This window comes from Salmo salar, chromosome 03 (assembly GCF_965601325.2).
Source record: "Salmo salar chromosome 03, fSalSal1, whole genome shotgun sequence".
Classification (NCBI taxonomy): Eukaryota; Metazoa; Chordata; class Actinopteri; order Salmoniformes; family Salmonidae; genus Salmo; species Salmo salar.
The window spans coordinates 47,819,884-47,832,372 of NC_138293.1; the positions used below are offsets into that span (position 1 = coordinate 47,819,884).

Here is a 12,489-nt window from a genome sequence, read left to right on the forward strand (position 1 = left end):
ACGTGTGGACTGACGATTTTTGAAAAATAAGCACTGTGGGCTTTTGGTTTCTCTCCCTCTAAAAACAGAAATAAATCATTTCTAAATAACAAACTGGCTTTATTTACAAATTATTAAGAATTTCTCACCCCATGTTCAAGAATGGCCTTTTCACTTAATTTTAAATATATATATATATATATATATATATATATATATATATATATATATATATATATATATATATATTTATTTATTTACTTTATTTAACTAGGCAAGTCAGTTAAGAACAAATTCTTATTTTCATTGACGGCCTAGGAACAATGGGTTAACTGGGTTTCGGGGTTTCGATCTTGCAACCGTTCGGTTACTAGTCCAACGCTCTAACCACTAGGGTTAGGGTTAGGGTTAGCCGCTCACTTTCGGTTATTTGAAAAGAAATACTCTAAAATATATATATATATATTTTTTTACTTTGCCATAGAAAGCTGGTTGCAATTTCAGTTTAATCCACCTGAAGACAGAACAAATAATACAACAAATATTGTGGTTAAACTCAAATATACTAATTGATAAAAAAACGATATCAATTGGAACCTTTATCAAGTGGAAGGGGGGAAAAAGTAAGGAACTTGTCTGTCGGCCTACATTAAAGACCAAAATTGCTTAAAGAAAATTGTGATAAATAAAAATATATACCTGTTTCATTTAAGGACCATAAAATTGACAACTGTGCCATATAGATTGCAAAATAGTTTAAGGTTGCTGCCCCTATCATCGCCAAGCCTATCTCCGACCTTTTTAACCTGTATCTCCTTTCTGTGGAGGTTCCCATTGCTTGGAAGGCAGCCACGGTTCATCCTTTATTTAAAGGTGAGATCAAGCTTACTGTTATAGGCCTATTTCTATTTTGCCCTGTTTATCCCAACAACAAAAGAAACTTGTCAATAATTAACTGACTGGCTTTCATGATGTCTATAGTATTCCTTTGGGTATGCAATCTGCTTTCCGCTCAGGTTATGGATGTGTCACTGCAACCTTAAAGGTCCTAAATGATGTCACCATTGCCCTTGATTCTAAGAAATGTTGTGCTGCTATTTTTATTGACTTGGCCAAAGCTTTTGATATGGTAGACAATTCGCTTCTTGTGGGTCGGCTAAGGAGTATTGGTGTCTCCGAGGGGTCTTTGGCCTGGTTTGCTAACTACCTCTCTCAAAGAGTGTGTGTATAAAGTCAGAACATCTGCTGTCTCAGCCACTGCCTGTCATCAAGGGAGTACCCCAAGGCTTAATCCTAGGCCCCACGCTCTTCTCAATTTACATCAACAAAATAGCTCAGGCAGTAGGAAGCTCTCTCATCCATTTATATGCAGGTGATACAGTCTTATACTCAGCTGGCCCCTCCCCGGATTTTGTGTTAAACGCTCTACAACAAAGCTTTCTTAGTGTCAAACAAGCTTTCTCTACCCTTAACCTTGTTCTTAACACCTCCAAAACAAAGGTAATGTGGTTTGGTAAGAAGAATGCCTATCTCCCCACAGGTGTGATTACTACCTCTGAGGGTTTAGAGCTTGAGGTAGTCACCTCATACAAGTACTTGGGAGTATGGCTAGACAGTACACTGTACTTCTCTCAGCACATATCAAAGCTGCAGGCTAAAGTTAAATCTAGACTTGGTTTCCTCTATCGTAATCGCTCCTCTTTCACCCCAGCTGCCAAACTAACCCTGATTCAGATCACCATCCTTCCCATGCTAGATTACGGATACATAATTTATAGATCAGCAGGTAAGGGTGCTCTCGAGCAGCTAGATGTTATTTACCCACTTAGGCCTCACTCCCCCCTATTTGAGATATCTACAGCAGCCCTCATCCTCCACATACACACCTGTTCTGCCAGTCACATTCTGATAAAGGTCCCCAAAGCACACACATCCCTGTGTTGCTCCTCTTTTCAGTTCGTTGCAGCTAGTGACTGGAACGAGCTGCAACAAACACTCAAACTGGACAGTTTCATCTCAATCTCTTCATTCAAAGACTCAATCATGGACACTCTTACTGACAGTTGTGGCAGCTTTGTGTGGTATATTGTTGTCTCTACCTTCTTGCCCTTTGTGCTGTTGTCTGTGCCCAATAATGTTTGTATCTTATTTTGTGTTGCTACCATGTTGTGTTGCTACCATGCTGTGTTGTCATGTTTTGCTGCCTTGCTATGTTGTTGTCTTAGGTCTCTCTTTATGTAGTGTTGTGTTGTCTCTCTTGTCGTGATGTGTGTTTTGTCTTATATTTATATATTTTTATTTTTAATCCCAGTCCCCGTGCTTTGAAAGGCTGGTCATGGCTCACATCAACAACATTATCCCAGAAACCCTAGACCCACTCCAATTTGCATACCGCCCTAACAGATCCACAGATGATGCAATCTCTATTGCACTCCACACTGCCCTTTCCCACATGGACAAAAGGAACACCTATGTGAGAATGCTATTCATTGACTACAGCTCAGCGTTCAACACCATAGTGCCTACAAAGCTCATCAATAAGCTAAGGACCCTGGGACTAAACACCTCCCTCTGCAACTGGATCCTGGACTTCTTGACGGGCCGCCCCCAGGTGGTAAGGGTAGGTAACAACGCATCCGCCACGCTGATCCTCAACACAGGGGCCCCTCAGGGGTGCATGCTCAGTCCCCTCCTGTACTCCCTGTTCACTCATGACGGCATGGCCAGTCACGACTCCAAAACCATCATTAAGTTTGCTGATGACACAACAGTGGTAGGACTGATCACCGACAACAACGAGACAGCCTATAGGGAGGAGGTCAGAGACCTGGCCGTGTTGTGCCAGGACAACAACCTCTCCCTCAACGTGATCAAGACAAAGGAGATGATTGTTGACTACAGGAAAAGGAGAACCGAGCACGCCCCCATTCTCATCGACGGGGCTGTAGTGGAGCAGGTTGAGACCTTCCAAGATACTTGGTGTCGACATCACTAACGAACTACCATGGTCCAAACACACCAAGACAGTCGTGAAGAGGGCACAACAAAGCCTATTCCCCCTCAGGAGACTGAAAATATTTGGCATGGGTCCTCAGATCCTCAAAAGGTTCTACAGCTGCACCATCGAGAGCATCCTGACTGGTTGCATCACTGCTTGGTATGGCAACTGATCGGCCTCCATCTGCAAGGCACTACAGAGCACTACCCTCCATCCAGGACCTCTCCATCCAGGACCTCTGTACCAGGAAGTGTCAGAGGAAGCCCCTAAAAATTGTCAAAGACTCCAGCCACCCTAGTCATAGACTGTTCTCTCTGCTATCGCATGGCAAGCGGTCCCGGAGCACCAAGTCTAGGTCCAAAAAGCTTCTAAACAGCTTCTACCCCCAAGCCATAAGACTCCTGAACATGTAATCATATGGCTACCCAGACTATTTTCATTCACCACCACCTCCTTTACGCCGCTGCTACACTCTGTTATTATCTATGCTTAGTCACTTTGATAACTCTACCTACATGTACATATTTACATTTTAGTCATTTTAGCAGACACTCTTATCAAGAGCGACTTACAGTAATGAATGCATACATTTCATTTCATGCATTTTTTTGTACTGGCCCCCCGTGGGAATCGAACCCACAACCCTGGCGTTGCACACACCATGCTCTACCAACCAATTACCTCATCTAACCGGTGCCTCCACACATTGACTTTGTACCGGTACCCACAGTATATACTCTAGCTATTGTTATTTTACTGCTGCTCTTTAATTACGTGTTCCTTTTATTTATTATTCTTATTCTGATTTTTTAAACTGCATTGTTGGTTAGGGCCTTGTAAGTAAGCATTTCACTGTAAGGTTGTATTCGGTACGTGACAAATACGATTTGATATATATATATATATATATATATATATATATATATATATATATATATATATATATATATATATATATATATATATATATATATATATACACACACATTTTATTAGTGCAGATTTCTCATGTAGATAACACGAAACGTAAGCGAAACGTATGACCTTATCTCTTCAGCTTCCTCTCTCTTCTGGGAAAAAACCCTACATACATTTTTCAGCAAGTGTTACGTTGATCATGAAAAGGATAAGACACATGCCCATGCTCGCAGAAACACACACACACTTCTAGCCCTTCACCTGAGAATTCCACACGGTTGGCATAGGTTTTTTTTTACACCAGTCCTAAAAAGGTTCTACAATTCTAGTAGACAATCTTTTAAAGCTGGAATTCGTACTTGGTGAAACTGACTGTTTGGGATATTACAACATTTTTGGGCCCTGGTCAAAAGTAGTGCACTACATAGGGAACAGGGTTCTATTTGGGACACATACAAAGATAAACTACAGAGAAGATACCTGCTGTTTCTCAACCAGGGCAGCAAACAGGTGCAGCTAGCCTGGTCCCAGATCTGTTTGTGCTGTTTCACTCAATTGGGCAAGACAGCACGAACAGATCTGGGACCCGAGAGACACAATATCACAGAGACAAAGGCTCAACTTTAAAGATGCCACATACTGTACATCAGCGCAAACAAACAACCAGTAATATTCAATATCTATTACATATGGATGCATATTACCAGGAAGTTAGCACATATCATATTACACAAAGTGTGTTTTATTTGGAGGTGTTAACACACTTTTTCTGGCACTGAAAAGTTAATATCAACAGATTATAACTTCCTGGTTTTAAGACTTAATAAGTACCATGCATGTTGTCCACAGACATCTGTATCATACACTGTTGATTCAGGTTATTTCCCCCTAAAAGTATAAGCTCTCAAAACCCACAATGTGAATGAATTGCCATTAGCTGTTAGTATCAATAAGTTGAATCCAACTATGGAGCGACTGAGGAGTGTACATTACAAGGCTTCATTCAATGCTGCTCTGAACTCTCACAAACATCTTTAGGATTACATCAGCTAAAATAACACATATACAATATGATTTACGCAGAGAGCAAAGCGATTGTATATACAGAACATCGAAAATCATGGAAACAATTAGTAGGAAATACAGGGGGAATCCTTTCCATCGAGGTTTGGGATACATCCCAAATGGCACCCTATTCCTTACATAGTGCATTACTTGGGCCCTGGTGGAAAGTAGTGCACTACGTAGGGAATAGGCTGCCATTTGGGGCACACACGTAGTGAGTGTGGGGAATGTTCAGCATATGGTTGGTCCATGCTGTCACAGCATACTGTGCAATGCATTGGTTAAGATTTAATACTGAATAAGCCTTTGTTTACATTTGGGGTTTTATACCAGGTTTATATTGTACGTTGTTTAGGTTTGGGGTTGATTGTGAGGAAGTATTCAGTCACTACTTCTATAAACTTGTCACTGTCAGTCAGGTGCCATCTGTAATATAGCCTGGTGGTTGAACCAGACTGAACGCTGAGCTTAAGGTGAAACAAACTATCTGTAAGGCACAGTAATAACGTCTGGGATAAAGCTGTACTGTAGGTTTTCGCTCCATCCCTAATCTACCGCACCTGATTTTAATAGTTAGCTGGTTGATAAGCTGAATGAAGTTAGTTACAACTAGGTAGCTCCCCAAGAACAGGGTTGGAGAGCCCTGAGGTAACTGTAACAATGCTCATTACATGGTCATTACATTTTTACATCTAAATGGCCATTTAGAGCTATTTGACTGTAAAAAAATGTGTAATGCATTTATCTTCATTCTGTATTATAAAGCAGGACAACAGTGCCCCTGGTTCCAGATCTGGTGCAACATCAAGAGTGTCAGTGAATAACAGAGTAATAGCACAGACATCAGCAAATGCTCTCATGGAGAGCTCTTACAGGTATTTCACAACAAATACTGTGTGTTTAATATGAAAAATGTTTTATTTCGCTTTCGTTTCGATTACTTAACTTTTTTGTTATCATGGCAACAATGGTCACTACAATATATTTAATTTCATCAGTCGAAACATTTAAAGGGACAGACAGGGTGTCATCCAGAAGAGGTTTGTCGTTAAATAGACAGACAGATTACTGCTGCTGAGGTAGCTTCCCTCTCCCCCTGCCTCCATAGAAGCCCTTGGTACCGTAGGGTCCTTGGGGCAGACGCACCACCCTCAGGGGCAGAGTCTGTCTCCGCAGCTTGCCCGGGGTCTCCGGGTGGAGTAGGGCCGCGCTAGCAGCCACCTTCTGGTGCTGCACCCAGGGGCAAGCCACCTTCTCCTGTGCATGGTCCCCAGAGCACCTGCTCCTTCCAACACCTCCAGACCTTGAGCCACGGAGCTTAGACTGGACCAGGGGGACGCGGGACGCATGGCTGTCCGAGGAGGAGAGCCTATCCCTTTGTGATGTTTGGCAATGACCCTCCAGGCCCAGGGGGCTGTCCAGGGACTTACGGCGCTGGATCCTTCTGCATGAAAGCCTGGCTGGGGCTGAACCCAGGGTTGGGACTGTGGCCTTGGCCGGGGCAGGGTCAGACTCTAAGCTCTTCAGTAGTTCCGGATCCTTCATAGAGTTGTTTATGAAACATCTAGACAGGACTGGATCCTTCAGGGAGCTGTTGGTGAAACATCTAGATTTCACCTTGGGATTTTTCTGGGACACCTTAGTCACCTCGGGGCCTCGATCTGGCTTGGGGTCCTCCTCACCCTCCTTCTTCGCCGGCCGGTTGGTGGGTTGGGACGAGGAGGAGGGGGGTGAGCGCGTGCCAGGGCTGCCCAGGCTGGCGACACAAACCACGGCCCCCTCTGTTCCTCCTCTCTGCAGGGCTCGGTAGGCCAACCTGGCCCCCTCCAGGGTCTCAAACTCCACCACAGCACACGTCCTGATAACATGGAAAACAACAGTTGAGATATTTTGCCATATTTTCCCAGTGCACAATAGTTTTGCAATGCATTTCTTTGTAATTATGTATATAGGACAGCGCCCATGTCTGTCAGTCCTGTAAAACTACACAAACAGGTATCTAAAGTGAGAAGCAATGTCGGGACTTCATAGAGGCTGCCCTAATTGAGGACAATATTGATGATCAATAGTCAACAAACGCTGCCTTTGGTTTTACCTGCGGCCCAGCTCGGCATGCCTCCTGGCATGGCGTCTCAGCTCCACAGGAAGCTCTTTCCCAGGACGGAGGATACGCAGAGAGGCCACGGCAGCATGGACACTGAACAGCTTCAGAGCTTTCTCTAGGACTACCTGCTGGTCCAAGCTGCTGAGGGTAGTGATGTCACTTCCTGTGTTTTCCCCAAACAGGTTCCAGGCTAGTAGCAGCTTGCTGTTGGGGGCACTCAACAGCCAATCAGGCAGAGGCTCTCTGCGCCTCACTTTGGTCCGTTCCCTGTTGACCTCCAGCGAATCAGAGCACAGCGCTGCGGCCAGGGTGATGCGCCAGTCTCTCGTCAGCTCCTTCATCTGAGACACACAGGTATTTTACCAGGCAGGTCAGTCAAGTACAAATTATTATTTACAATGACGAAATGGCAAGATGCAACGTTTTGGAACATTCAGATATAAATATGATATGTAGAACAAACATGCCTGACATGTAGAATAAAGAATCACATCATCCTCCACATCTACATGTCAGTGAGGCATGTTTGTTCTATTCATGGCATCTGTTCATGGCATTTCTATCTGCAGTGTTCAACATTTGGCTACTAAACATGGCCCAGGTTTGGTTTGTTAAACATGCCGTACGTACAACAGGTTTGCTTTGGGTTGTGTTTTCAAACCTTACCAATATCCACATAGCCTGGTCACAGATCTGTTTGTACGGTCTTGTCAACTCCTTTGGTCATTGTAGTTGGCAAGACAGCACAATATTTTTCAGACCAGGCTTACATAATATTCACCATCACAGTAAATTGGCTGTAAGGAATTCTTGAATTAGAAGTTTGAGAGTCATTGGAGTGAATGAACAGAGTGGCACGTCTTCCTCTTCATTGTAATCAGAGGGCTGATATAAATACTATGCATGCCAGTCTCTCTTGGCTAAGAGTTGAGGAGACTGACTGCATCACTTCTTCTTTTTATAAGAAACATTAATGTGTTGAAAATTGTTTGCATAGTCAACTTACACACAGCTCTGACACACACACTTTCCCCACCAGACATGCCACCAGGGGTCTTTTCACAGTCCCCAAATCCAGAACAAATTCAAGAAAGCGTACAGTATTGTATAGAGCCATTATTGCGTGGAACTCCATTCCATCTCATATTGCTCAAATAAACAGCAAACCTGGTTTCAAAAGACAGATAAAGCAACACCTCATGGCACAACGCCCCTCCCCTATTTAACTTAGATAGTTTGTGTGTATGTTTTGATATGTAGGCTATGTGTGCCTTTAAAAAAATACATGTATGTAGTTCTATCCTTGAGCTGTTCTTGTTTATTAATGTTTTGTATTATGTCATGTTTCATGTTTTGAAACAGGAAGAGTAGCTGCTGCTTTTGCAACAGCTAAATGGGATCCTAATAAAATAGCAAATGAGGGAACCATCTTGATCTCATAAAGCTGCCATTACCTTTTTGAAGGAGGTGAGCAGCTTGAGGCTGACGTATCCCATCCTGTTCCTCTGGACGTGTTTGAGCAGGAAGCCGTCCTCTGCCAGGTGTTCATTGGACAGGTAGCACTCCAACTGGGACATGATCTGCCTGCTCAGGTCACATGACCCTGATGTCACGCTGGAGGACTCCGCCGATTGGCTAGCAAGTTTAGTGAAGAGCCTATGGGACAATCAGCTTCTCTTGGCATCTCAATATATGACACAAATCCAAACTACATTATTTCTTTATGCATTGACATTCTGATTCTCTACAGACTTATGCAATATCAATCAACAAGGTACAATGTTTTCTATGTGAGTTGATCAACTAAAGTCTTACCCATCCTGGCAACTCAGTGTGTCGCCTTTAGAGAGGGCAGTTGGAGACATGGGTATGTCTGGGTAGCGTCCTGGGGTGAAAGGGCTTTGCCTTGGGTTCTCCGAAACACAGGCTGCTGAGGACATGCTGCTTGCAAGGGAGAGCAGCAAGCCAGGTCAAGAGCAGGGGAGGTTCTTCTGAATGTGAAGCCACAGAACATCTTAACAGGATTTAATACCTTCTGGTCCATTGTGACACATTTGAGTTCTGTGATTCCGTACTTCCAATCATCGGCAATCTAGAGCTTAGAGTAATGGGGGATTCCACAGCTGGTGATGCAACAATGCAACATTCTATGGCCATCTCACATCTCCTTCTTTTCCAGTGGTGTAAAGTACTTAAGTAAAAATACTTTTAAGTACTACTTAAGTTGTTTTTGGGGTATCTGTACTTTACTATTTATATTTTTTACAACTTTTACTCCACTACATTCCTAAAGAAAAGAATCTACTTTTTACTCCTTACATTTTCCCACCAAATAGTACTCATTACATTTTGAATGGTTAGCAGGACAGTAAAATGGTCTAATTCACACACTTATCAAGAGAACATCCCTGGCCATTCCTACTGCGTCTATTCTGGCAGACTCACTTAACACAAATGTTTCGAGGTAAATTGTGTTGAACTGTGCCCCTGGCTATACGTAAATAAAATAAAAAAGAAAATTGCTGTCTGGTTTGCTTAATATAAAACATTTAAAATGATTTCTACTTTAACTTTTGATGCATAAGTACATTTAAGACCAAATACTTTTAGACTTTTACTGAAGTAGTATTTTACTTGGTGACTTTTACTTGAGTCATTTTCTTTTAAGATATCTTTACTTTTACTGAAGTATGAAAATTGGGTACTTTTTCCACCACTATTCTTTTCCCCCTTTGTTCATGTAATTCATGTAATGGCACATTTACAGAGATATTGAGCATTGACCCCATAGACATAAGAATGAATAGAACAGGTGTCCCCATTCAAGTAAATGATGGCATAACGGGTGGACTGGCGGCCAATGCGAGTGTACCCATAAGCGCAAAGCAGGAAGTAAAGGCAGGAAGTGTACCCATCAATATGTGTTGTGATTTGTTGAATCAACTCAAATGACATTACAAAAAAAATACATTCCATTGCATGAGCCACATCAGTTAGCATCATTTGAATGAACGTTCTACATTACCATGGTAATTATTACATCACAGGAAGCCATTGTGAGTGTCAAATTACCAGGGTTAGAGCTTCCAAGCCCATTCTATTAATTCGTATTTCATTGATTGACAGTGTCAAATAAATATAATAAGCAGAGGTAAACCGAGGTGATGGAGAGGTACTACAGGGCAGAGGAACAGCGACCCTCATCGTACAGACAGAGTGCACCAACTGGCGAGAGGCCTGGTACCTCGGCAGTCGCTGGGCGCAAAATCTACTTAGCGGACAGCTACGAGAACACCTTCTCGCCAAGATTCTTCCCCAGCCTCCAGGGAAACTGGCTGACATATGACGACAGCACTTTCATACCGCCCCTCACTCGGGCTCTGACTGGCAGCGAGACAGAGGAGGTGGCGAACGAAGAGGCACAGGCAACACTGGAAGCACCAACACGGACACCACCCACACCACCCGCAGGTGACAGGAATTGACTCGTCACCCTGCAGGAAGGAAAAACGCCGTCTGCTATCACAACGCTACGAGAGGGAATGATCAACACTGACCCTCAGACAACGGGGGGAGGAGGAGGGACTTAAGGGGCTGACCGGCGGGGATGGGACCTGAATGATGGGACCGGTGGAACCACGCAAGAGCAGCAAAAGGAACACACAAGACCAACTCATCAGAGGTATGCTCGAAGGGCAGGTGGAGGACGGGACTCCGCGGCCTCGAAAGGTCGACTACTTGGTGGGGAGAGGCCCGGAGCTTCTACCTCCTGCCCAACATCTACAAGGACCCGGCTACTTCGCCAGTGCCTCACGAGGTGCCCCCCGGCAGACCAATCAATTCTGACTGTGGCAGCGAAACCTACGGGGTGACCCAATGGATAAACGCCAACCTACACCTGCTGGCGATGAGGCATAACAGCTATATCAGGGACACGGGCAACTTTCTGGACAAGGTGGGTGCAACAAGGTTGAGCGCCGACAACTTCCTGTTCACCATGGACGTGGACAGCCTCTACACCAACATCGAAGTGGAGCTGGGCTTGGCCGTGATGGGCGCCTGCCTCGAGTGCCACCCTCAAGCCGGCTGACCGGACAAGGGACTCCTGTGGCTGTTAGAGCTATCGCTATCGCTATTGTGACTCTTACCTGCAGATCAAGGGGGTGGTGATGGGCAAGCGATTCGCCCCCACCGACATCTACCTAGCGGAGTGGGAGGCTACCATGTTCTCTCTGTGCACCCTACGGCCCTCGCGCTTCTACTGATTCCTCGACGTGTCTGACCCCACAAGCGACATGATTTCGATCAGTTCGCTGCAAAGCACAGCACCGTTCTGCGGGTGCGCAGCCCCTACGGGCCCCTTTCCTTGCACACCACCAACTGCTTTTAAGCCATCATCTGCCGCACCATCATGCCCAACGGGCTCAACAAAAGGGCCTCGGAGCCCATACATGACTCGGGACGTGTCGAATATGACTCCAGCAGCGAAACCCACTCTGACGACAGTCACAGCGACACATCAAACCCTCGAGCCCCACCAACACCACCACCCACAGCACATCATCATGCCGCCACAGGTCCTGCAACATTTCCGATGGAAACATGAGACTCGGTGTTGACACTACCATGGGACCGGCAACGTCTCTGGCTTGGACCTGGGACTCAGGGTGTGCCGCAACTACGGGCCCTCCAAAGGTCCCATGCTGGACACCTAGGGTTGCCGGAACCACGGGCCCACAACGTCTTCGGCCCAAGCCACAGACTTAGGGTTTCTGAAACCTTGGACCCTCCAACATCTCTAACCATCGAGTGAGCGACAGAACCCACCTCCACACCAACAAGCTGAGACCTAGGGCAAACGCAACCACGGGCCCTCCAACGTCTCCAGCCACCGTGGGAGTGACACAAAACACCTTTCCACCCGCCCACCCACCCGCCTACCCACCAATCCATCTACAAGCTGAGACTCAGGGTTATCGCAAACACAGGCCCTCCAACGTCTCCAGCGACCGAGGGAGCGACACAACACACCCATCCACATCAAGCTGAGACTTAGGCTAACCGCAACCACGGCCCTTCAACGTCTCCAGCTATCGAGGGAGTGACACTGCACTTCAACATCCGCCGGTCCGCCCGACCCGTCCCCCCCCCCCCCCCCCCAATCTTCGATCCACGCAGTCGTGCTGTTTGTGCACTGAGCCACCCCTAGCAACTTAGGCATGTCAGTCGCTCCTAACGCTGGGGGCACCCTACGGTATTCAAGGTATATCCAGTTGCCTGTGGGACACGGATGTATGGTCTCCCCCTCATCTTTGAGACGGTGGAATGCAAACCTCATCCCCGCTGCCACTAGGGGCTAGAGGTGGAGTTCCCCTCTGAGTGAAGCTCAGGATATGACGCCCCAAAAAAGGTGATGTTTCCCTAC

General features: G+C 45.4%; 1 protein-coding gene across 1 annotated transcript; it reads right to left on the reverse strand.

Annotated features, from left to right (window-relative positions):
• Positions 1-4,002: 4,002 nt before the first annotated feature.
• LOC106600550 (uncharacterized) lies at positions 4,003-9,337 on the reverse strand. Its single transcript, XM_014191985.3, has 4 exons — positions 8,880-9,337; positions 8,519-8,720; positions 7,056-7,405; positions 4,003-6,818 (listed from the first exon to the last, which is right to left on the reverse strand). Exons 1-4 carry the CDS (start codon positions 9,002-9,004, stop codon positions 6,026-6,028), a joined length of 1,470 nt encoding a protein of 489 aa, XP_014047460.1. The 5' UTR covers positions 9,005-9,337; the 3' UTR covers positions 4,003-6,025.
• Positions 9,338-12,489: the final 3,152 nt, after the last annotated feature.